This window comes from Cryptomeria japonica, chromosome 3, assembly GCF_030272615.1.
Source record: "Cryptomeria japonica chromosome 3, Sugi_1.0, whole genome shotgun sequence".
Lineage (NCBI taxonomy): Eukaryota > Viridiplantae > Streptophyta > Pinopsida > Cupressales > Cupressaceae > Cryptomeria > Cryptomeria japonica.
The window spans coordinates 166,580,389-166,607,902 of NC_081407.1; the positions used below are offsets into that span (position 1 = coordinate 166,580,389).

The 27,514-nt window shown below is 37.8% G+C and overlaps 1 protein-coding gene across 3 annotated transcripts in view; it reads left to right on the forward strand.

The window, feature by feature from the left end:
* LOC131048312 (uncharacterized) overlaps positions 1–27,514 on the forward strand; it is a 176,815-nt gene that overhangs the window by 23,414 nt on the left and 125,887 nt on the right. For all 3 annotated transcript variants that reach the window (XM_057982220.2, XM_057982218.1, XM_057982219.1), the window contains exon 3: positions 19,343–19,416. In XM_057982220.2, the coding sequence (XP_057838203.1) occupies positions 19,343–19,416 (74 nt within the window). The remainder of the gene's footprint in view (positions 1–19,342; positions 19,417–27,514) is intronic.

A 27,514-nucleotide genomic window follows, 5' to 3' on the forward strand; every position in this document is an offset into this window, starting at 1 on the left:
CAGACTCTTATATTTTTGTATATGTAATTTTTTTGATGCAAATTTTGATATAATATATATATATATATATATATATTTTACTTTTCAATTTGGCATTGTTGTCAAAGGGGGAGTAGAAATATGTATGTGTTGTGAAAATTTTGTATGCATTGTTAAGGGGGAGTAGAAATATGTTTGTACAATTTTTGTAAAGCACACTTAGTTGTAAAGTTGTAAAATTTTCTAAGTGTTGCCATCAATGCCAAAGGGGGAGATTGTTGGCTTGATGATGGTTGTAATGGATGACTTCATGTGTTGTCATTGATGGCACATGTATACACACACATGTTCACATTGTCTTAGTCATCTTAGTTAAGACAAACCAGTATTACTCCTAAGTCTTTGTATTGCAAAACCGGTATTATATGTATAGTTAAGTTCAAACGGTTTTGAGGGTGTCTAACCGGTATATGTAGACAACCGGTATATGCAAGAATGGCATTACACTAGCTTGGAGATTCAGCAGAGATCATCAAAGAAGCAATTGGAGGACAATCGATCTATGAGTTGGAAGTGGTTAACTCTTAACCGATATCGGTGTTCCAATCGGTTTCATTGATTGTGTGATGAGTTATCACCGATCGAGATGAGTTATCCCTAACCGACAGATTTGGCGGCAATCTGTGATGTGTTATGTTAGATTGTCCTGATACACTGCACCTAGGAAATTGTGATATGATTCCTGAGCCGACATGAAATCTAATGTCTATATAATGACATTATGATGAACTAATTTTATGATGCGGGATAGAAGTATTAAGTTGTTGCGATTTACTGAAGGCGTAGCAACGTATGTCGGTGATGCAGTTTTGAGTGAGCAGAAGAGGATCTATTCAAGCAAGTTGTGCTACTACTTGATCACACCATATGTTGTTTTCTAATCACTACAATAGTCAAATCCCCTAACCGGGTAAGTTCTAACAAGCTTCAATGTACAAATCCTCTAACATGGTGATCCATTAGTTTGGGTTTGAAATCCTTTACCGAGTTTACTCCTTATAGGGTATAGCTCCTAACAGAGCTTTGGGATCTTTAATAGGATTCGCTCGTAGCAGAGCACTTTTGTAGGCCTTAACCGGTCAGTTACCTATTACTGCAGATAGTTAACGTGTGAGTCCCATCTCACTGTGGTTTTTTTCCAGTTGGGTTTTCCACGTATTAACACTTGTGTTATGGTGGATGTTTTACTTGTTGTGGATGCTTTAATATCATTTTGGATTGCATGCATAGTATTAAGTAAACTGGTTAACTGTCTTTACCGGTCTGTGTTTAAAGTGGTATTGTTTTTGCTGTCACTGATTCACCCCCCACCCCCACCCCCCTCTTAGTGCTTTATAAGTCTATCACTATTTGCCTTTTGAGGGCAACTAGCTCATTAGCCAACTTCTGCACCTTGGGATCTGTTCTCTTGGTAGACCATGATCCCAATGAAGAGATTTCTTTAGACCCATTTGGCTCTATCTTTATCTTACCAGCAAGGATAAGATCATCGTCAATATCAATTGCTAAGGTCTGCGTTGCTGCAAGGTCTCTTGGAACAACCCTTCTCAACATAAAACTTACCTTAGGCACTTGAGCATTGATGAAGAAGCACTTCAAATTTGCAGCAGTAGGCTGAGCAACAGTTGGAATTTTGTTAGACAACTTGTTGAATTTAGCCACAAACTCTCGCATGGGTTCATGTGACTCCTTTTTCATTTGAGTCAGTTGTGCTAACAATGCATGCATATCTTCTACAGGCTTGAACCTCTCTTCAAACTTGTCTCTAAGCGTGGCCCAAGATATAAATGAACTAACAGAAAGGTTATAAAACCAATCAGTTGCAATACCTTGGAAAGTCTCCACAAATAGCCTTATAGATACATCTTCGTGTTTAACACCAAGCACACCACAAGTAATATAGAAGGCATCAATGTGCTCATTTGGATATTGTCATCCATCTCCAAAGAACTTGGGAAAGTTCTTCCGTGAGCCATCAGGAAGAACATGTAATGGCGGAGTCAGATTCAATGGACCAAAAGCATTCCCCCAAGGACCTTGAGCAGCCATTTTACATGTCCCTGGTGAAAGCTTGAGAAATTACAAGAAATGAAATTTCAATGAATAGAATATCGGTATACTTCAAACAAAAACGTGAGGCTTTTGGATGCATATGGTATCCCCAACAGAGTCGCCAATGGTGACTCAGATGGGTCAATCTGCTATGTAATGATTCAACAAATTTATATCAGAGATTCTAAGATAGAATTCACAAAATATTTCAAATCTCTTGTTCAGCAAAAACCCAAGAAAAGTTTTTTTGAAAACAACAAGACACTAGACTTCAAACGAAAGCGTGAGGCTTTCGAATGCGTTTGTGTCCCCAGCAGAGTCGCCAAAAACTGTTGGTTGAAAATTTTGTACACCTGGGGGATGTACAAAATTGTGGTTTCAGCCACAGTGTGTGAGTATGATACTCTCCTAATTTAGGGAACGCTCCCCCTATCTACAAACTAAACTAATCTAATATGGGTGGGACAATAGTCTTTCTTCTTCTTTCAAGAAAAACTATACTCTTTTCTCTTCACAAAAAAGTAATAGCAATTGGAAATAAATAACAACAAATATAGAGATGAGACTTTTTTGTAGGATTTTTGGAACATAAAGGGAAGCAAAGTTTCCATGAAAGCACAAAGACTTCCGTCACTTCCCCGAGACAGGCAAACAAAAAGAAAGCTCAAAGTCTTCAACTATCTATTCTCCTATCAACCTTTTTAGATGATTTTCTGCTAACTAAGCACACTATGTAGCAGCTCAAAGTCTAACTACATGATCCACTTCACCTTACATGCATAAGTCTTAAAATAGAAGCAACACAAAGTCTACAAGCTATCTTCCCACTTGAGCTTTCCACACTAGCTTCAAATATGATAAGCAACTCAAAGTCTGCAAGACCAAATTTGAAAACCAAACATATAACTCTAAATGCAATTAGCAGCTCAAAGTCTGCAAGATTGAATTTAAATCCCTCTTGAACAATAGAACAAAAATCACAATCAACTCCAGAAAATGTCGTCACATAACAACTTGAATTGGCACAAAGTCTCAACACAACTTGCTTCTGATTTACATCTAAGCTCAAAGTCTTAGAGTGCTCATACAAACTGGCAGAATTTTGTTGCATTGCCAAAAGATCAAAATTACAATAGATCCCCTCAAGTATTTATAGGAGAGGAACCTTGAGAAAAAGGTGGGAGGATCCTAACTAACTTGAGAAATTCTCTCAACCACCATGATTTATTCCAACTATAGTCTTAATTGAACTCAACTTGTAGTTGCTTTACATGTAATTACATTTTACAAAAATGCAAGTAAAGTGACACTTGCAATTACAAATTTGACATTACATGTAATTTGTCAAAACAAAATTACAAATGCATAATTAATATAAGTGTCCAAAGACACGACTCCAACTGCATCAAACCTTGTCTGTGATGATTTTCATGCTGCTTGAAGTATTCTGGATTGGTGAAGACATCTTGAACCGGATCGAGAATTTGCATCCTTAATGATCTTTGTGTCCTTGGCCAACGAACTTCAACCTTATCTTTTTGCTTGGGGTAGTACTAGCTTTTCAGGAGGGAAGTCTTTTGCAAGGCTGAAGTAAGAAGCCTGTCTCTGTCTTGAAAGCATTCTATGCTCTCAACCATGAATTTTTGTTGTATCTCTTCTTTGTATCATCCTCCAATCTTGGAATCTGCTTGCAAAATAAGGCCCATGCCTTAATCCATTGATTTGGTAGGTCGTGTGTGCAAACAGGACTGGCAAGGGAAAGGATAAATTGATGCAAAAATGGGCTCACAAGTGAATTTCGGGTTTTGGAAACTGCATTACATGTGGGGAAAAACAAGAGCATTGACTTGCAAATATGGAGAACAAACATGCAACTTCATATGTGTAATGGGAAAATACAAGTTTGCACTTGTAATTGTATGCTAGAGACTCATTTTCAAGTGTTTTTGAGTGCATTTTGGTCCAATTTCGGGTTCTGGAAGGCTGAGTGCAAGTGAAGACACAATTGCAACCAGGTTTTAAAATTCCGGTTGCAAGTGGACTTGTAATGGGAAAACTGATACCAACTGGTAATGGCAAACTTTATGTGACCATGGATAGATATGGAGAGGGACATTCTCATCTTTGCAACTTGGAAAATGGGAAAAACTCTCAACATTGTAATTTTTGTAAAAAGAAGGTTAACTCTTTTTATCAAAGGGAAGGACAACATAACCAAAGCTACTTGTAATCGGGTTTTGAAATCCCGAATACAATTAAAAATGAAAAAGGGGGAAAATCTTGCACATTCACAAATTGCTTTACAAATAACTTATCAGTTTGGGAAGATAATTTAGAATCCCAAATTCTTGCTTGGTCAAATGCCCTAGACCAAAACAAATGAGCTTGGGAAGAACTGGAATGCTCCATAAATAGATACGTTGAAAACCCTTGGCAGCCAAAAACGGACTTTGATTTAACCTCCTCCAAAAACGGCATGAAGAGAAGTAGATTTGACTACAAACACTCATCAATGAAGGGAGAATGCAAGACGTGTTTGCAATGTGGCGAATTTCATGCTCCAAAACGTGGCAATAACCAACAAAGAAGTTTTCCAAAAATGTCTCTAAAAACACTTTCAAAAATGCAAAATGTGTTTGCCCAATCCGTTTTTGGTGAAAAATGTGGCAATAAACATTGATTTCCAACAATTTTGCATGGATATAGGACGGATTTAGTGGAGAAATGCCACAAGAAATGGATTTGGGAGAACAAATGTGCAGGTCAGGTTCTTCATCTCCAACTACAAGCAAAATGTGCCCTCCAAAGATGCAATCGGGTTTTAAAAACCCCTTTACAAGTTTTAAATTGCATTATTTTTCCTTAGGCAAATTTGGGTTTTAGAGGAAGAAGAGCAAAAAGAAACAACAAAACAACTTGTAATAGGGAAATAAAATCTCCATTACAAGTTTAAAAAAACACTACTTAAAAGAAATAAAAACTTAAAAACTTGTAATAGGGAAATAAAATTCCCATTACAAGTAAAGACTTAAAAAAACTCAAAAAGACTTGTAATAGTGAAATAAAATCCCTATTACAACTAAAAGCAACACATAAAAACTTGTAATAGGGAAACAAAATCCCTATTACAACTTAAAACCATTTAAGTAGGAACTTTTAAAAGAAATTACAAGTTCTTTTTAAACTTATAATTTTAAATTCACTTGCAATTTGTCTAGAAAGTTCCTACAATGACTTAAAAGACATAAAAAGCAAGGGGGAAATAAAAAGTAAGTTACAAGTAACAAGTTTTAAATAAAGTGCACTTGTAATTGTTTCAAAATTTCCCTAGATCACTTAAACAAGAAAAAATTAGAACTTGCAATTAAAGGAAAATTTCCCACTTGCAGTCAGGAAGAAAAAACCCAAAATTGAAGAAAAAACATAGCAGACGAACTCGAAATGTGAATTGAGGATGGACTGAAAATCAGTCCAGTTCAACAAGGAGCAATTTTTTTTGCCATGGGAAACGTGCCTTTAGAGCAAAATCTTCAACCTGCAGTGATTGCTGTGAAACCCGAAATTGCACAAAAAGCTAGGAAAATGAAGACCAAAACTCACCAAAACTTGGACAATGATGGCAAAGACACCCGCCAATGATTTGACACTAACAAATGTGAGTTTTGCACCTTGTAAAACATGCCTTGGAGACCAAAATGACAAATTTAAACCAAAAATTTGTAGGGGTTGTCACATTTTTGAAAATTAAAAAATGGGGACAACACATGCCTCCTATGGGTAAGTTTTGTCTCCAAAAACTATTATTTTGAGTAGATGTGAAAATAGTTCTGTCATCTTTTCCTTGTTCATCCATTGGTTTGCTTAGGGTGTTTTCCCTTTGGACATACAAGACAATACTCTTATTCTTCTTTCCATGTTGACTGTTGCTAGTGTTAGAGTATGGTATCCCATTCAACAGGTCTAAAATTATTTTGAGCCAAATTATCAATGTTATTTCTAAAACAATTGTCCATGATGTAGTATGAATACTCCACGAGGGTATACAAGTCTAGTTAGGGCAGGGTACTGTTGTGATGTTTTCACACATCGCCCCATTGCAAATGGGGACCCCTGCTTTTTTGCTTTCTATGGTTTGTTTTTAGGTTTTTTAGGGTCAGTTAGCCTTTGCAGTTTGAGTGTCGCCAAGGGGATCACCTGGATAGCAGGTCCTGCTTGAGTGATGTCCTGATCTTGAGATTTGGCTAAGTCTGAAAGTCTTGATCCTGAAATTTGGCTAAGTCTGAAAGTCCCGATCCTGAAATTTGACTAAGTTTGGAAAACTGAAAATCCTCCAAAAACTAGATTTTGCAATATAGCTCTTGGAGGTTTGAAACCACTCTCAAACATCCTAAAAGTATATATGGAATATAACTTAAAGTATAAGAAATACTTAAATGTTATATTCCATAAAATTATCCTGACAGAGAGTTCAAAAGGTCAAAAATCGCTCCTGACCCTCAGAGAGGGCCCAGGGCGAGATTTTGATTTACTTCATTTTGCAATGGAAAAGGACTAAGTTTTGAGCATAAAAGGGAAATGAATGACTTTCTCCACCCACCTGAAGAAGTTTTGGCTAGAAATGATGAAGGACCTTGTTGAAAACAGAAAAATTGCTCCTGACCCTCAGAGAGGGCCCACAACGAGAAATCTTATAAGGGTCATTGCTAGCCTTATTTGGTCGACTTAAGATGTCAAAGGCATGGTGAGGAATAGAATGAGCATAATGAAGTATCCAGACTTGATCAAAGATGATAAATTGAAGGAGTTTTGCCCAGGAAAGGTAAAATCGCTCCTGACCCTCAGAGAGGGTCCAGAGCGATTTTCTTTGTGTGCACATTTTTGGACTTCTTGAACATGAAATTTTATTCATAGCAAAGAACAAGATGACATCTTCCTTGGCAAAGTGATTTTTAGATGAAAAGTGAAACATTTTGGTCCAGGTAGCAAAAATTGCTCCTGACCCTCAGAGAGGGTCCACAGCGAGATTTTCAAATATGCATTATTCTTACAAGATCAAAGTGATTTTATGATTGGAAGGGATGAAGGAAAGCATGTTCTATCCGTTGAATATAATTTGGAGGATCAACACAAGAAGAAATCAACTCAAAATGAAAAAAGTCGCTCCTGACCCTCAGTGAAGGCCCACAGCGAAAAATCGCTCCGGACCCTCAGAGAGGGCCCACAGTGAGAAACCTAAAATGGGAATTTTTCATCCAAGTTTGAGGAAGGCTAAGGTTAGGCATGGGTTTGAAACGATGTTTGAAAAGCCTTGAAGTGAAAAGAAATCGTTAAGAATGAAAATTTTGAAGGCAATTACAAAAATCGCTACGGACCCTCAGAGAGGGCCCATAGCGATTTTCTAGTTTTCTCTCCTTGGTTTGAAGAATTGAGATAAAATCTTGCTTGGATAGGACGAGAACGTGATGTGTTATGCCTTGGAGGTGATTTGAAGATTAAAAGATAAAGGAATTTGCCTAAAACCCAAAAGTCGCTCTTGACCCTCACTGAAGGTCCACAGCGAGATTTTCAAAAAATGCATGTTTTCTTCAAAATGGTGCTAAGGCAAGGTTAGGATAAGGCGAAGAGACCTCCAACAACATGATGAATATTATTTTACTTTTGAAACTTGATGATTTTGGTCAGAAAATGAAAAATCGCTCCCGACCCTCAGTGAAGGCCCACAGCGAAAAATCGCTCCGGACCCTCAGAGAGGGCCCATAGCGATATTGTTGAAAATCCTCATTTTACCTTGCAACAACAAAGCGAATTTGGTTGGAGTGGATTACGGGAAGGCATTGCCAAATGATGAATGAAGTTTTAATGAAAAATGATGAAGAATCAAGCCTAAATTGCAAAAATCGCTCCTGACCCTCAGAGAGGGCCTTGTTGTGACCATTTCACACATCGCCCCATTAAAATGGGGACCCCCTCTTTTTGCTCGGTTTTGCCTGTTTCTCTCTCTGCTTTTAGGGTTTTGGGTTAGTGAGTCAGTCGTCTGGACTGGGGTTAAGCCTTAGGGTTTCTGTTTTGATGTTTTCAAGCCAGAATCCAGTCCAAATTTTGAAGATTATTGAGCTTCCTCTCGTAAGATGCAATTTTGAGGTAAGGTGAATTGACAAGAGGTCAAGTAAGTCTGTCTAGGTTCAGTCAGATTTTTGAATGCAAGTCCAAATTTTTGCCTAAGTGTTGATGATGGAATTTTGAATTTTTGTTTGAGTGATTTTGGTCAAATTTTGGAAATTTTGATAATTGATCCCAGGCATTGGAAATAACCTAATTTTACCTTGTGAAGTGACTGAGGTCCTAAAAACCTGATATTTTGGCCTGTGGAAGCATAATCGCTCTTGTCCCTCAGTCAGGGACCAGGGCGAAAGTGATATTTTATGCATCCTGGTTATTAATTTATTTCATTTGTCTTGTGCAGGGTCACCAAGAGATGCAGTTGAACACGAATTGGAGGTTTTGAAAGATTTTTTGAGACTCAAAATGGCAAATGTTTGAAGTTTAAAGCCAAATTGCTCCTGTCCCTCAGTCAGGGACCAGGGCGAAATGACTTACTTAGACCATTTTGACCTCATTTTGATCAAATTGAAGCGTCAAGGGCATAATGGAAGGTGAAATCAACATGATAGAGCGCCAGGATTGAGTCGTTTGCAATAAAAAGTTGAACTTTTGCCCTCAAGGACAAAAATCGCTCCTGTCCCTCCCTGAAGGACCGGAGCTTGAAATTCAAAATTGCCCTGTCCTTGAAAGATTTGAATGATTTCGCGATTTGAGAAGAACAAAGGAAGTACATCTTATCAGTTGAATATAACTTGAAAGTACCATAATGAGGAAAATTGGCCCTAGAAGCAAAATCGCTCCTGTCCCTCTGCCAGGGACCAGGGCGAAGTTTAGTGATAGCTCCCGTCCCTCTCCCAGGGACTAGAGCGATTTTCCTTATAAAACAAGTTTTGGGCAAAGATCGAGTGAGTGTTAAGTTTGAGGCAAGTAAAAGGAGGCGTAACGAATCTATTGAATATAATTTTGAAGAGTGCAAGACGCCAGTGAAGCCTATTTTGTCCTAGGCGCTCCTGTCCCTCTCCCAGGGACCAGAGCGATTTCTTCCTAAGACAAATTTCTCACCAATTTGAAGCAAATTCCATGTCAAAGATGAGTGAAGGGGAGCATAGCGGATCCATTGAAGATAGTTTTAAACGTTGGCAAAGAATGATTGAGCCTACAAATGAAAGTTCGCTCCTGTCCTTCAGTCAAGGACCAGGGCGAAATCTTGGTTATTTTGCCTTCCCCTTCGAATTTTAATGACTCCGAGCCAAGGTACAAGGCGGCAATGATATTGGAATGTTTCGAAGAAAAGTGAAGTTGCAAAGACCGCAAAAAGTGATGGAAATAGCCAAAGCGCTCCTGTCCCTCTCCCAGGGTCCAGAGCGAAATGTCCAAGTATACTTAATTTTGAGATATCACTTCCATTTCAAACGTTCAAGAAGGAGTAAGAGACACCATTTTGTACTTTGAAGACAATCGAAAGTTGATAAGAACAAGGATTAGCCCAAGAAACTAAAGTTCGCTCCTGTCCTCCAGTCAAGGACCAGGGCGATATTCACTAGACTGGTCATTTCTTTCAAGAAACCACGTCAAGGCAAGATCGCACAAGGTCAAAAAATGTCTTTGGAAGATGATAAGCAAGGAACCAAACGTCAAAAAGCGACTAAATTGAGCAAAGAAGCAAAATCGCTTCTGTCCTTCAGTCAAGGACCAGGGCGATATTCATGAAATCAATCATTTTTCTTCATAGATCACATCAAAGCAAGGTTACACAAGAACCGAAATGTCATTTGAAAGGTGATGAACAAAGAGTTAAGGTTAAAAGATGACAAATTTGAGCTAGAATTCAAAGTTCGCTCTTGTCCTCTAGTCAAGGACCAAGGCGATATTCACTTGAATATCGAATTTGCTTTGTAAAGGACAAGTAAGTATGCGTGGAATGAAAGAATGAAGTTGTTACTTGCCTTGTGATGCAAATTGGTGATTAAAGAAGCGAAGACCAAGGAGTAAATGCAAGATCGCTCCTGTCCTCCAGTCAAGGACCAGGGCGATAATGATCTTAAGAGGCATTCATCTACAAAATTGAATAGATCAAGCTTGAGATTCCCAATGAAAATGCCAGTTTCAACGTAGAGGAAGTGGTTTTGAACGTCAAAGGCAAGAAATTCAAGAGCAAAATGCTAGATCGCTCCTATCCCTCTCCCAGGGACCAGAGCGATGTGGTTTGTACCCCTTACATCTCCCATGTTTTGGCGCTAACATCATTTTTTGAATTATATTAAATACTAAAATTCGATAAAACTTGAAATATTTAATTAAAATTAGCATTTAATAAGTGCGCACAAGACATTTAATTAATTAATTTTGCCTTTAAAAAAATCGAAACTATTAAATATGAAGGCATTAAATTAATTAATTATTATTTTAATAAATTATTGGGGCGCTTGGGTTTTATTTTCCATATTTTAAAAAGTCGGCCTTGATTTTTATTTAAAATTTGTTTTTATTTTGCCTTATTTCCAAAAGTCGGCCTTGAGGTAATTAAGGAGGTAGGCGCTTATATAAAGGGGGTGTGATATGGCATTTTAAAACATCATTCAATCATCCTTTGCATGTGATTTGGAGAAGACAATTACAAAGTGCGAATTTCATCAAGGAGAGGTGCGAAATTTCCATTCGAAGGGGAGTGCGAACTTGGTTTGTGTTCAAGTGGAGCGAATTTGCCATCAAGACGTTGAAGACCCCAAAAGTTGGCGAAGTTGACAAGGAAGGCGCCTTTGCTAGAGGAGGATCGCATTGATACTTCAAATTTCGATTTTTGCCTAGGCGAATTTCCTTATTTTGCTTTTTTAGAGTTAGCTCTCAAGTGAGGTATGGCGAAGTCTTCCCTTGTCTTGAATTTTGAATCTTGATCGTCATATCTTAAATTTTGAATTTTGAAATTTTGAATTTCCTGTAGCTCAATCGAATATAGGAAATGATAACTCAAAGACTTATCATGAAGTTTCCTAAATTCAATCTCTAATCTAATCTATGTTTATACATTGCAAAATCTATTACTTATTATGAAATGTTGTGTAGGTGTTACGATGGCGACCCCGAAGGCGGGAGCATCCACCAGTCGTCCAGCTCTCATGAAGGAAGATCAGAAGAACGAAGAATTGGAGACCAAGATCGTGTCGAAGTGGAGCAACATTGGAGATACCAACTTGGGCAACTTCAGTGTGAAGAAGTTTCGAGAGGTCCCCTACATTGGCAAGCCATCACCTGTCGCAAGGAGAATAATTGAAAGTGGCATTATCAAGGCGGTCGGCTTCCCTCCAGCAATCCAGTGCCATGAGTTGATGATCGAGTGTGCTCGCCATTATGATCCACAGTCCAGATCGATAGTGTCCAAGGAAGGAGACATTTTTGCTTATCTTTTAGAGGAAGCTATCAGTGAAGCTCTTCACTTGCCAGAACATAAAGATATGATTTATAAAAGCATAGAAGGAGCCAGGTCCATGTACGAAGATGATCCAGACACTTGCCTAAGCATCATCAACAAGAATTGGTTACTCAAGAGTCGTCCTCGCCTGAGCAAGATTCCGAACACACCACATAGGATCGACTTCCAGGAGGAGTACAGAGATTTGATAACACTACTCAACCGAGTCACAGGAGCCCCTCAAGCCTTCTATTTTGAGAAGTGGATGTTCTACTTCATCCAAATGATAGTTCAAGGAAAAGGAACAATCCATTGGGCTAGAATGATTAGCCATTGCTTGGACGTACAGTTAAGGAGATTGAAGGCTACTAAGTCTTTCCACATGAGTTCATACATCATATATGCCTTGATCAGGAGCTTTGAGTATGCAGGACTACCTCACAGAGGAGTGATTGGAAGAGGACCCGGCGAGGTCAGGGTTTGTGATTCTTATGTTCACTTGCATCATCCGCCAGGGAGTAACTACAAGTTAGTCAATGATACATTCATGATGAACATCACCAGGATATTGCAAGGCGGGATTCACAACCGATTATCTCAGGACGCACAAGAGCTTGTAAAGAGGTACGGTGCATGGTTTATCCAATTTCAGAAATTTACATATATTAGAGTTCATGGATGTCCTTCACCTCCCTACATGTTGCCTAGATATCCGACAGACAGAATTGTGTTACTTGAGGTAACAAGACAATTGGCAGCTTATGTGAAAGCATTCAGACACAGACATGGAAATGGAGTTCCTGTGCCTATCATATTGGGCAATTCAGTTGAGGTATGTCCTAATGCTCTAGCCATGGATGATGCAGAGAGGGAGTTAGCTTTATATTCATTTTCATTCTTTGCCTTGAGAGAGAGCTTTGATCCATATGGGTATATAGAGGAGACGGTAGGAAGAAAATATAAACATGAACCTCAGGTAGAGGACTTTGTGATGAATCTCTTGGATGACCTTGAAGTGAAAAGAAAGATGCATTCTAGATTGCCTTTAGATTTCATTAGGAAATGCAAGATTTACAGAGTGGCCGACCAAGCTCAGGACAGTGGCAGACATCTCCAATCATCTTATGATCGAGAAAGCAAATCAGTGAGGCTAGATTGGAATGAACCAGAGGTTGTGGATCTAGATGCTTTGATGGCTCCAGTTTTGTCTTGTACTCGCAGATGGGTTGATGTGCAGCATCAGAAGTTGAGAGAGCAAGGTATATCTATGACTTTCACTTTGGAAGAGAAACCCGTTGAAGGAGGAGCAAGTGTAAGTGAGGGTAATCCTAATCCCAGAAATGCAAGCAAAGGCAACCTTCGAAGTGTAAGTGAGGGCAATCCCCATCCAAGAGGCTCGAAGAGGAAAGAGAGACCTGAGAAAAGAGAATCTTCCAAGAAGAAGCAAGAGGCCAACCGAGATCGTTCATCCGGCACATCTTCTCGACCTGAGAAGAGGACACTTGAGATAGAGGAGTCTATGGAATCAATGGTACAGAACGATAAAGAAGGACAGGCACCTCGAAGGTCACCAAGTGGGTCTCTCCAAGCTAATCAGCTACATGAAGATAAGGAAGATAATGAAGTAACATCTCCTCTCAGAGAAGAAGAAACATTGCCCAATGAGATACAGGTTAGAGAAACAAGATCGGCCATCCCAGATTGGTTAAAGGAAAGACTTACAAGGGTGATTGTGATCGAGGACGAGGACAGTGTGATTGATTTAGAGAGCCTTGTTGGAGATTCTCAAAAGATGACAGAGAAGAGGAAAGCTACTAAGATGTCCAAGATGATCAGAGATGAGATAGGATCCAGGAAATTGCAGATAGCTACACCGGCAGTGGACAAGTATGAAGGTGAGATACTCCCAGAGGAATATGATGTAGAGACATTTGAGCTTGGTCCACCCACAGCCGAACAAACGTTGGATGATGCCACTGATTCATTTGAGGCACTTAAGGACAAGCTTAGGGAAGAAATGGAAAAGAATAGGAAGCTTGAGCGAGAGGTCAGTGCTTGGAGAGGCTACTTTAGCCATGTAAATCAGCCTTTGAGACGTCAGGATCCAGCAGTATCTCCTACACAGGCACTTCCCCTTGAATCAGTTGGCGAGGCAGAGAGAGTCAGGAGTTTGGTTCAGCTTATGAGCTCATGGATTGACAAATCCCATACAGTTGCTATTGAATTTGCAACAAGGATGATGCAGACCATTCACCGAGCTATTCAGGTTCTTGAGGTCATCCACAACTTGATGATAATTGTAGCTGCTTTTGCTCATACTAAGGATGTTATCATTCCTGTCCTGCAAGTAATCAGACAAACATCAAGGAAGGTTCTAGTGCAAGAAAAGATAATGGATGGAGGACCTCATAGTTTACTTCAGTGGTCGACTTTACTCCAGATGAAGGAAGTTCTCTTCGAGGACATCAGTACTAGATGCAATCATGTTGAGGAGGTTATCCACCCGATCCAAGACAGAGTGTTTGAGGTACTACGTACTATTCTTGGCAGGAGGATCGAAGTTGAGACAGATGTGGATTTGCAGGAATTGGAAGATAGAGTCAAGGTCATCTTTTGTAAAGATGAGAATGTTATTACAAATGAGCAACGAGATCAGATGTTTGCCACCATGCTCCTAATCGAGAAGACCAAGGAACTTGAACCTGAATGGGATGCTGCTCTTCTTAAGGCATTTGATCAGGTCATCCACTTAGAAGAACGAATGAAGAATCTTCTCGAGATTCCAATTGCTGAGATCGAAGGAATCGTGTCTAGATTCATTGCATATGCTAAAAAGGAGCATTGGAAAGGGAACAAGATTCTAGATGAGAGGTTGTTATAGATGATGTGGCACCTTAATTGTCATTGGTCTATGTCTCCTAGATTTTCGTGCCAAATTTAATATTTGGCTATGCATTTAATGTTGTGCAATAAAAGGAGAACTTTTGTAATAAAACCCTAATTAGGGTTTAGGTGTCACAATCTTGGCCATTGATCTTCTTTTGATCTAGACCGTTCATTGTAATTGAGGATGCTATATATACCCTCATTTCTTTTCATTTTAAGGCTAGAACTAGAAACTAGAGATTAGATATCAGCATTAGTGATTAGAGATTAGCAATTTGATAGAAGCAAGTATTTTGTAGCAAGATTGAGCTTTGAAGAAGGAATTTCAAACAATCGTTGTTCATGATGGCTTTGAGATCAATAAAATATTGAAGTTATGGTGTTTTATTGCAATTCTTGTGGTTATCTTCATGGTTGTTCGTTGTCTTGAATCATTCTCAATCAAAGTAGTGTTTTAATTTGAAGGACAAAGTGTTGGACTTGATCGTCGGTGAGATTCACTTTCCAAACCACTAGCTTCTTGCTGATTGTAGGAACGCCTTGTGTGGTCAATTGGATCAACTTGAATCACTTAAACTTTCAATCATTGTTGTATCTTGGATATGTGCCTTCGTGGTAGTGTCTATGATCCTTGATGAATTGAAAAATCATTTGTTACCTTAGAAGATCGCATCAATTTCAATTAAGTTGTTATTTTATGGCAATATTGAAGTTGGTAGAATCTCGCCAAGTCTCGTCCACATTGAGTCATTCTTAGGATTAGATTAGACTAGATCCCTTGCAAGCCCTACTCTTTTGATCTTTTTTTTTGAGAGCTTGTTAGTATTAGGAAACCCTGTTCCTACAGTTCGGATTTGGCGTAAGACCCCTTGATGAAACAGCAATCACAACGACCACTGGTGCTTATCCACACGTAGAGACCCTACTTAAAAGAACATTGAAGTCACCCTAACTGATCCTTCTTGCGATATCTTCAGCAGTTAGAGATTTTATTCAAGAGAGGATAAGGTACCCTTGGGTATTTTATTCTGTGTATGATTGTGTACAAAATACATGTCAACAGACCCACAGCGAGAAACTTCAAAATCACACCTTTTCTCCAAAATTGGATTGAGCTAAGTTTGCAATTCAGTGAAAGGACCTAGTTGAAATGTCTTGAAGAAATTTTGGAGGTGGAAAAGTGCTAAATTTGAGCAAAAAAATGAAAAATCGCTCCTGACCCTCAGTGAAGGTCCAGGGCGAAACTGACAATTCCACCTATTTTCCTCATGAAAAATGTCAATTTTGAAGTGCAACGCACAACTAGATATCGATTTACCCTCTAGGAGATTTTCACGTCAAAATGTGAAATATTCAAGGCTAAAATTCAAAAATCGCTCCTGACCCTCAGAGAGGGTCTAGGGCGAATCCTCAGGAAGTTTCATTAAGCCTTGTTTTAAAAATTAATATTCTCCAAATTGCATTTGATCGCCAGAATTGCTAATTTTGAGGCATTTGGGAAATTAAAATTAAATTGGCATTAAATTAAAAGCATTTTGGCATTTAATAAATAAATTTTAAGCCTTGTGAAAATCGAAATTTTGCTTTGGAGGCATTTAAAATTAATTTTTATTAAATTAAAATTAAAAATAAAGCGCTCAAGGCACTATTTTGCGTTCATTTTGCCAAGTCGGCCCCCTTTTTGGAATTTTATTTATCTTTTACCTCCTTTTATTAGCCAAGTCGGCCTAGAGGAAGCAAGGGGTGAGCGCTCTATATATTGAGGAGTTTGTTTCACATTTTAAATCATTCAATCATTTCCTTAAGTGCGAAATTGGAGAGCTAATTGGAGGAACGAAATTTGGTTTGCTTGGAGCGAATTTCTACTAAGTGTTGAAGATCAAAGAGGGTGGAGTCTATTCTTTTTGAAGCTAGAGGAGGCGTGATTCATCCAAGAGGAGGCTATGATTTAAACTTTGCCTAGCGAAATTCATCTATTTTTGCATCATTTCTTAGAGTTTAATACTCAAGGGGAGGTATGGCGAAATCATCTTAACACCATTGTTGAAGATTTGAATTTTGAACATTTTTTTTGAAAAATCTAAGTATTACATGGTTAATTAGGAAATGATAACTCAAGATTTATCATGAAGTTTCCTAATTAAAATCTTAAATCTTCCTTTTAAGTTTAATTTCTAGACTTCAAGATATATTACTAATTTTGAAATGTTGTGTAGGTATCAAGATGGCGACTCCAAAGTCCGGAGGATCTACAAGTCGGCAGGCTCTCATCAGAGAAGATCCGGTTCAGGACAAAGATGATCTCCTCCAGCTCAGTATCATCAAAGAAGATCAAGCAAGGATAAGGGCAACCTCTTCCAGTCTAGCATTGACAAGGACGACCTTCCTCGGTCAAGCATCATCAGGAATAACTTCTTCCAATCCAGCATTCCAAGGCGAGGTACATCATCATCCTGCACATCAAAGACAAAAGAAGTTAGAGCAAGGGTTCGTTGAAGAAGCAGATAGTCTCAGAAGAGTTAATTAAAGCTAGCTTCTCAGCAACATCAAATTGGCATCAACCAAGTGTCAGACGAGGTGGCATCCCAGTCATCACTCCTCCAGTCGGGTTGGTCCACCTCAGCGTGTCCAGATTCAATGTACCTAACTCATGGGAGGTGACACAAACTTTGATGTACCTACCCCAGCTATCCATTGGTCGATTTTTCCATAGAAGACATGTGTCCTAAAGATGTAATTTTATCATTGGTCAAGCATTAAATGTTATGTAATGGTTGTAACAAACCCTAATTAGGGTTTTCATTATTGAATCTTGGCCATTGATCTCAAATCGATCTTAGCCATCGAATTGTATTGTGGGCACTATATAAGCCACAACTCTTCATTTGTGAAAGGCTAATAATGGGAGTTAGTGAATAGAGAGTAGTTAGAAGGTGAATAGTCAGTTGATAGAGTAGCAATTAGAGTAGAATAGGAGGACAAGGCAAGAAATTGTTGCCATTGATTGTAAACAAACTCCATTTTCATTGAAGTAATGGTGAAGTGTGTCGTTTCTTGCAATATGCATGGTTTCTTGTTGAATCTTCAATTCTAGATGGTAGATGATTAGATCGAATGAAGGAAATTGTTGAATGCACCTATGTGGAATCCGTCTAATCCAAACCACTAGCCTCTTGTTGATGGTAAGTGCGCCTTGCGTGGTCAACTGGAATGAAATGAGCTTAATCATAAGTCGTTACACGTCTATTGTTTCATGCATTTTCTTGAATGGTGATCATTGTCAGATGGTGTACAATTTAAACATATTGGAAGCATCCCTTAGAAGATCGCATTGAGTTGGTGTTGAATTGTTCAGCCTGATGGTGAGACCCAGCCCAGTAGGACTCCACCTAGTTATTCATCCATCTTCTCGCATTCTAGGCAGTAGAGTAGACTTCTTGAACCTTGTATCTTTTGCCATTTGTTTGTCTTCCAGTTAGTTAGTAGGACTTGTGATTCTAGCAAATCAGACGTTCAGGTCATTGAGTGTAAGCCCCCTTGTGATTCCAGCAAATCACATCATACCACAAAGAGCTTATCCACACGTAGAGATCCTACAGCAAAGAACCTTGAAGTCATCCCAATTGATCCTTTTTGCGACATCTTCAGCATTCGGAGACTTTATTCAAGAGAGGATAAGGTACCCTTTAGGTATTTTATTCTGTGTTTGGTCGTGTACAAAATACACATCAACAGGTACACATGCCCAATATGAACTATATATATGGTAAATGGAAAATCAATTATTTTTTGGGCTTCCACAAGGTGTCCTCAACGCCAAATTGGTGTCTCACTTGGTACATACTGAAAAACTACCATTACCTTTTCCATGTGACTCTATCCCACCATTGATTAGAATTCCCTAGCCTTTTGATTATATCTGCACAAGCATTCTCTTGTGGATTTTTTGTACATATGTTTTCATCGCTGCAGATGTTTGGGGTCCGTTTTGATTCATTCAAAATGTGTTTTTTCCAAAATTGAAATCTGCTACTGATCCCAAAGTTTCACTTCTGTTTTGTCATATTTGAGCTGTGTGACCCTTCTGCTCCCTCTTGGTAAGACTTGATGACCACAAATTTCTTGTTTATCTTATGCAACCATTAATATTTGGACTAACATTAAAATTTATTCCCTAGTTTTCAAAATGTCTCTTGTATTGGTTACTGCTCATCTGGTTCACTGATGTTAATGGAAGTGGGTCTACAAGTGTGCTCACATTGTAAGAACGCAAATTAGACAAAATAACTATAAAAAGGATATAGAAAGGATAGGATACAGAGTGCCATCGGTGGACGTATCTCTACACTAAAACTATGATTTACAAATCAAGATGAAGGTCCTTTTATAAGTACCTAAATATAGTGGAACTAATAGTCATGATTGTTATTGTTGGAGATGATTATTTGTTTCTAACACATATATTAATAGAGAATTACTCCTATGGTTCTACAAATTTCTTTCTGTCACTAAATTTTTGATCTCTTGTAATCTTTAGTTTAAGCCTTAAAATAACTGCTGCAAATCTAATTGCCCAGTTTATTGTTGTTTCCAAATACCATTTACTTTCTTGTGATCACGAAGAAATTCTCTCTGTAGCTCTTCCAGTATTTTCCTTTGAATTCTTCCTGTAGTTAACCATGTAGTATAAAAAGCCTTGGTAATATCAATTCATTTCTTGTAAAAGTTTTGGGTGGAAATGTCTAATATGATTTTCTTTTCCTAAGGATTATGTGTTTTTCAATCAATAGATGTTTTGCCATTTTAGCTTGCAATTGTTGATTTTGATCGTAATATTTTGAGCCTTTGCGACAGGTTTTTTATTCCAACTATTCTGTATCTGACATCAGTTTGCCATCACAATATATACATTCTTTGTATCTCGACTGGTATGACACTTCAGAACACTTCAACTCCTAGAAGGGTTGGTAAAATATTATAATGCAAACATTCACACGTACTTCATTTGCATATCTTAAAAATTAAGTTTTCAATTCTGTGATTTAACTTACATTAATAATATTGTTTGGAATATTTTTTTGAAGAGCATGTAAGCTGATAAATAAGGTCCATGGTAGAATCTTTGTGAGACGTCCTGTGCATAGATCATAGATGTATTTAAAATTACATGTAATATGCTTTAATTTAGATTTTAAGAGGTGATTGGATTGCTAACCTAATTAAAATCTTGACCACCAATTTCCCTATACTTGGGTGAAGGAACGTAGTTTTCTTGGATTTTGAAAGAGTCAGACATAAAATAACCTCTTGCAGAATAATTTATAAATGAAATTACAACAGCAAAAGTTTGCTATATTTGTATATGCTATGCATGAAGATTATTTTGTACATATCATTATCATTAGACTCATTGATAGTTAAATGCTATTCCTACTGATACAATCCAATCATTAAATCTTGGATTGCTAACATGATTAAAGTCTTGACCACCAATTTCTTTATACGTGGGTGAAGGAACCCAGTTTTCTTGGATTTTGAGTCAGACTTAAAAATAACCTCTTGAAGAATAATTTATAAATGAAATTACAACAATATAACAGTTTGCTATATTAGTACATGCTATGCATGAAGATTATTTTGTACATATCATTATCAATAGACCCCTTGATAATTAAATGTGTTCCCACTGATAACAATCCAAACATTAAATTTTGCTTTCTCAGATGAGGATTTGAAACTATTCTAATAATTGTATACTAAACATTGCCTTTAAAAAATCTGGAAGAATCCTTGACAACGGGGATATTCACATACTTGCAATGGAAATTAAGCACAATTAATTAGCATTAAGTGTATCAAGTGCTTCCTTCCTTGCAGAGCTTATGAGGGACAAGGGTGATGGTGGATTCTAAGCCCATGCTACAGAATCTCTACTTCTTTGGGGTTGGTAATGTAATATAGCTCTTAATCCCAAGATTCTACAAATTGCAGCAAGTTTCAGCAATATTCTACAAAGGAGTGAGTTTTCAGAAGTTAGGACTGTTCCCAATGGTTTGTTTTTCTTCTTGGTTATTTCCCCCTTTTTTTGGTGCATTTGGCAAGCTTGACATGCTTTATGTTCACCACTGTCACACTGATGGTCTGGCAAAGCATGGTCTGATGAACTGCTACCTATGGTTTGGCATTTTTGTTTGCATCAATGGGCTTATTTTTCCTTCTTATGTTTTGATCTGCTTTGTTGAGATGCTTGAGCATTTTACAAGGTGGAAAAAATTTCATAAGGAAAACCTAACATAAGGTTAAGCAGTAAAAGTTCCAACAAGGCAAATCACATCAATGAGGTTTGGTATTTGTCAGAGTAGTTTGAGAAGGCATTTCTTGTTGGGGAAAATGTGAACTTGCCTGAGTGGTTTAATACACATGTTCAGTTAAATCTATGGATTTTTCCAAGAGATCTTTCTTCTTGCCTGAGTGATTTAATACACATGTTCAGTTAAATCTATGGATTTTTCCAAGAGATCTTTCTTCTTAACATCTTTTAATCAACTCTTAGAAAGGCTTCTCTTATTTGCTTCTTGGTGTGCCATTCTGTAACCTGAGGTAACCCTATTATACACACCTTTCACCTGAGGCAGCTATTCTGATATATTATTTTTGTCTTGATAATTTTTTTGTCAAGCTGCTCCTTTCTTGTGTTGCAAACCTTCAAACACCCTTTCTTCCTAGGGGAATAATGCCTCCATGGGTAGATGACAAGCGCATTTTCTTTTTCTTCATATAGCATGCAGGTTTTATGCAAGCTCATGTTGGGGTCTAGTTCTTAATTGGTAGGGATTATTGATCTGCACATGTGAATAGATCTTGTATCTGTGACTAGGTCAATGATCAAGAACTTTGGAGCCTGTGCGCAAAAGAACTAGAATTTACTTAGTAAATATCTACTTTTCTATATCCTACAAACAATTATACTACTAATAATTACAATTTACAATGCATAGGAATGAGACTGAAATAAAAATGATTTTTTATCTTTCTGTAAAAACTATATGTACAACATACACATAATCGTTCCATCCAAGAAATCTGAAGTGAAACTCGGAGTATCTCAAGTACTGCACAGGAACAAAATACAATGTAAAAAAGGAGGGGGTGCATCCATAGAAGTGGGTTTGAAGACGAGTGGTTTGTTAATTTTAAGCAATCAGATGTTAATTTAACCAATTAGATTATAATCAGACTGTGCATAAACAGTAACAGCAATAAAACACAAGACATAAGACACCAATACCCTGGGAAAACCTCCCTCTTGGAGGTGAAAAATCCAGCCTTAAAATGTGATATGTATTATCTCAAATGTAGACAGTTTACAAGGCAATGACTTATCTCAGATTGCTGTTCAAGATATCGGTGATGAATGAAGCCCTTTGTTAACAGCAGATGATTAGGAGGGGCAACAGATGTCCAGATCAGATTCGCACAAGAGACCTTATGAAGAACTTTGACAACTTCGCCACAATCAGCCTTGAAGAGTTTGCACAATCGCCTTATACAAGTTCGCATGAGGAAGGATTGCTGCTAGGAGAGCAAATAGCATTTGATAATTGTTGTGTTCAAATGACTTCATCTTGAAGTGGTTATATATCAACCTTTTGGTGCCAATTATCCCAAAGTCGGCTTGCATGTTAATTAAATAATGTTATATTGTCATTGTACATTTCCCACGTTAGACATTTGGGTCCAGCCCAATAGTCATTGAATTGCCTTTCCATGTTACATTTGGGCCCAGCCCAATAACTGTTATTTTTAGTACTTTCAGATTGAATTAAAACTCAGAAAATCAGAATTAGTTTAGACTAGGTTAATTAATTTATTGTTTCCCAGACTTAAGCAAAATAAAGGAAATGAAATGCACAAGGACAAAGCACAGTTACCCTGGGAAAACCTCCTAGGACGAAAAACCCAGCCAAAGGATCCTCAGATCTGATTATGATTTTGAATTCAACTGAGCATTACACACTTATCTGGAGTATAGAGGTTGCAGTCACAAGGAAGATAGAAGCCTTCACAATTAGTTTGTTAATGAAGATGATGTTTTGCAGTCCTCCTCATCGGATTTTTCTGTGCATAGCAAGGGTAGCAGCACCTTTCAAGTAGCTCACAGTCCTTCAATGGAGTTCTCTATATTTTGGAGATGGTCTGCTGCCTTTTATGAAGTTCGCTGTCTTCAATTAGGGATCTGCTGCTGTTTAATGAAGGTCGCTGTTTCCTATTAGAGATCTGCTGCCATCTGGTGAAGTTCGCTGTCTCCCATTTAGAGATCTGCTGCTATTAATGAAGTTCACTGTCTCCTATCGAAGTTCGCTGTCTCCTATCTGCCTTACTATGACTTTTGCTTTCACTGAATATATTTTGCATTACATGAAAACTGGATGATGATAATGAGAAGTATATGATACCTTTATAGGAGTCATATTACTTCTTAATTATGTCGGCCTTCTTTTCAATTTGAACATTTTATTTATTTTAATTCCTTTTAAGTGAGTTGAAATAGGGTCGGCCCTATCAAGGAGGCGAGTTGGGTTTGGGTGAAGCGTGGAAGCCTTTTAGGTGAGCCGAGAGGTATTGGGCCTGGCCCTATATGATGGAGGCGGATTCCAATGTTGCCTAGGGCAATTGGAATCCGCTAGCCCTAATTACCAACAACAATAACATATGTAATTGCCTTTACCCGTTACTGTTAGAACATAATGTTATTAGGGATCACATCCTTATAACATTTATATATAATGTTCTAATATAAGGTTATAAAACCTTATATATTATATGCTTTATAAGCATATCCCATTTGAAATAATTATAATCTAATAACTATTAGATTATTAATCATTTATAAGTGGGGGTTATTGAAAAGGTGTGACTAGTGAAGTCACCCTTCCTCCTATATTTAAGGAGGTTCTCTCTCATTTGAGAGGTGTGTGAATTTGGAGCTTTATTGTGAGTTGTATCACTATGCATATGAGGTATTATTGGCCATGTGGAAGTATTGGAGGAGTGTCCCCAGGTTCATGTCTATTTTATTATAGACTATATTTGTAAGTGTTTTAATTAAATGATGCTTTATGGGGTTTTTTACCTGAAAGGGTTTTCCCCATGTATATCTTGTGTAATGTGTACATTTTGCATGTATGTTTCATATTTCATTTACTTTATAATCTTGTTTATAATGATTAGTATCCTAAGATCCTAATTTCTAACAGTTACATTTGGGTCCAGCCCAATAATATATTTAATTGCTTCCCACGTTACATTTGAGTCCAGCCCAATAACAAATTTAATTGAGATAATACATATGAATTTTAATTGTCACTTGACAACATTAAAATTTGACAATCAAGTATCCGAACTAGCTAACATTTTCAACACTCCCTCTTAGCTAGGGAGGATATTTGCCATATGTCATGATCCATTCATGACTTTCATCTTGCTTTGTCGACAAGGATGAATGTATAAGCTCTATAGAGTATACCTACAATAAAAACACATAAATATCATGAACTCATTTCATGATGTCCATCTTGCATTGCCCGCAGAGGAAGGATCCACCTTGCATTGCCCGTAGAGGGTGGAAGAGGTCTTACACCTCAGCCTTCTCCCAGAGAAGGACACGCTGTCACCTTGCATTGTCCGCAGAGGGTGACTCCACCTTGCATTGCCCGCAGAGGGTGGAAGATGCAGATTGAATTGCATCACTAAGATTGAGACTCCCTCTCAATCAATGCTGTGTTCACCACCATTCCAAGCTTCTTTCTGAAGTACTCAAACTTCACCCGAGATAGAGGCTTGGTGAGAACATCAGAAACCTGTTCATTAGTGCTGATATATTTCAGCTAGATGGCACCTTCTTGTGCCATATCACGAATATAGTGATAATGAGTTTCCACATGTTTTGACTTGTCATGAAACACGAGATTATTAGACATTTTAATACAACTCTGATTATCACAATAAATAATAGTGGATTCCCAAGGTTGTCCAAACAACCCAACAAGAAGCTTGCGAAGCCAAACTGCTTCTCTAGTTGCCACACTTCATTTTCTTGTTTGGTTTGTTAAGAATAAAACTGATTTTTCTAGTGTATAAAATATAGATTCCAATGGCTTTTGCTGCTCTAACCTTCCCAACCATAATTCTTTTCAGTTAGGCACCTTCCAAGTAGGCAAGGGATTGGACCTTGCATTTAAGTAAGAAAAAAATATATATATATATATAATGTATATATTTTTATGGATTTCTTCGTTTCTATGGTTCTTTCTCTAACGACAAGGTCCTCTCTATACGCCGGAGCCCTAAGATATGAATTATTTGATAACTTGTATAGTTTACCATCTCTAGCTCTACTCTTCCCCCCGAATTATCAAGTAAGAAAAACTTTAATAATAAGATTTATAGGTACAGTAACGACATGTAATTGTGAGAGTTGGCAAGGTAGCTGACCTTTTGTCCGTTCTCGCAGCAATAAAAACATAATCTCTTTATGTTTTTTCAATTTGCATTATTTCCTCGCTCAATGGATTGATGACCATTCGCTACCAATGAGGAAGTGCTTTTCATCCCACATCAAGGTGATTGGATTTGCACCAATGGAAACCATAAATTTCATCCCCGGTAAGAGTAGATGATAGATCTGTACTTTTTAACAGAAGGAAAGTTCTTCTTGTTAGAGCGATTTCCTGGTCCGTTTCAGCTTCTGATCTAAACGAGTCGCACATACACCCTGGCACATACTCCTTTACGCTGAGGGCATCCTCTAAGAGCAGGAGATTTTGTTCTATTTTCTATTGGCTGTCTCGCGTTTCTAATAAGTTGTTGAATAGTAGGCACTTTGAATTATATTTGAATTTGAATGGTTCGGATTGATCCTAACCAACTATATAAATGTTGAGATAAATGCTATGCCATTCAATAATTATTCTACTCCGCGCTATCCCCTCATATTACCTTTGTTATAATACCCCAAAATGGGTACATCGAGCAATCCCTTGGGTATGCTATTCTCCCTCCTATATAGGGAGGGAGGATAGCATAATAATAACTTTAAGCAATTTTTTTGAACCTACCAACTCGATTTGGTCACCCCAGCCAACAAACATGCGTGAGCCATTTCACGGATTATATATCCGGATAATTCAAAGTCTCTATAATTGGCTCTGGGTCTTCCAGTCTTCAAACAACGTCGACGAAGACGTGTAGGTGCACTATTACGCGGTAGAGATTGTAATTTTCTATAAATATCCAATTTATCATCCAGTGATGAGACTTCGCTCATCTCTTTTTTCAAAGATTGGCGAAGCAAATTATATTTCCTTTCCAATCTTTGTTTCTTTTTCTCTCTTTGAATGAGACTTTTTCTTGCCATAATGATTCAGCTAGTTTATATAAATAATATAGATCAAATTTGAGATGGAGAAGTATTACGTGGATTACTCTTTCTTTTTATGCATAGAGATTAGATAGAAAATCTAAATATTAGAATAAAATGAAAAAGAATTAACCGAATTTGCCTGATGTAGAGGCGATTAAGAAAGCTGCATAGGTGAATATATAGCCTACAGAAAAGTGAGCTAATCCAACTAATCGCGCTTGAACAATGGAAAGAGCTACCGGCTTATCCCTCCATCGAACTAAATTAGCCAAAGGTGTGCGTTCATGAGCCCATGCAAGAGTTTCAATCAGTTCTTGCCAATATCCACGCCAAGAAATAAGAAACATAAATCCAGTAGCCCAAACAAGATGCCCAAATAAGAACATCCACGCCCATACAGATAAACTGTTCATACCAAAAGGATTGTATCCATTAATTAGTTGTGAAGAATTTAACCAAAGATAATCTCTTAACCATCCCATTAAATAAGTGGAAGACTCATTAAATTGAGCTACATTTCCCTGCCATAAGGTAATATGCTTCCAATGCCAATAGAAAGTAACCCATCCAATGGTATTCAACATCCAGAAAACTGCTAAATAAAAAGCATCCCAGGCCGAAATATCGCAAGTACCCGCCCCGTCCCGGACCATCGCAAGGAAAACTATAACCAAAATCTTTCTTATCAGGCATTAGCTTAGAACCGCGCGCATCTAAAGCACCTTTTACTAAAATCAATGTAGTTGTATGCAAACCTAGAGCAATAGCATGATGAACCAAAAAGTCTCCGGGACCAATTGTTAAGAACAGTGAATTTTTATTATCGTTAATAGCACTCAACCAACCGGGTAACCATAAGCTTTTGCCAGCATTGAATGCTGGATCATTTGCTGAAGATAAGAGTACATCAAAACCATATAAGGTCTTACCATGAGCAGATTGTATCCATTGAGCAAATATGGGTTCAATCAAGATTTGCTTTTCTGGAGTACCAAAAGCGAGCATAACATCGTTATGAACATAAAGTCCCAAGGTATGAAAACCTAGGAATAAACTAACCCAACTCAAATGAGAGATTATGGCTTCCTTATGCTCCAACATTCTCGCCAATACATTATCCTTATTCTGTTCTGGATTATAATCTCTAATGAGAAATATAGCTCCATGAGCAAATGCCCCTGTCATAATGAATTCGGCAATGTATTGATGATGAGTATACAATGCAGCTTGGGTAGTAAAATCTTGCGCTATGAATGCATAGGCAGGTAAAGAATACATGTGTTGAGCTACCAAGGAAGTAACAACTCCCAAAGAAGCTAGAGCAAGACCTAATTGAAAGTGAAGAGAATTATTGATTGTGTTGTAAAGACCCTTATGCTCGCGTCCTAATAAGCCTTTCGGAGGAACATGTGCTTCTAAAATATCTTTTATACTGTGTCCAATCCCAAAGTTGGTTCTATACATATGGCCAGCAATGAAATGTATTCAACTTTTGCAATACTTAATGCAACTGAGGACTGTTTCCTATTGGCCTAAGAGATCAAAGCGGAACCCAAGCTGAAACAAATTCCTGAAGTGCTTTTCCTGTCAGTAACACTTCCAAC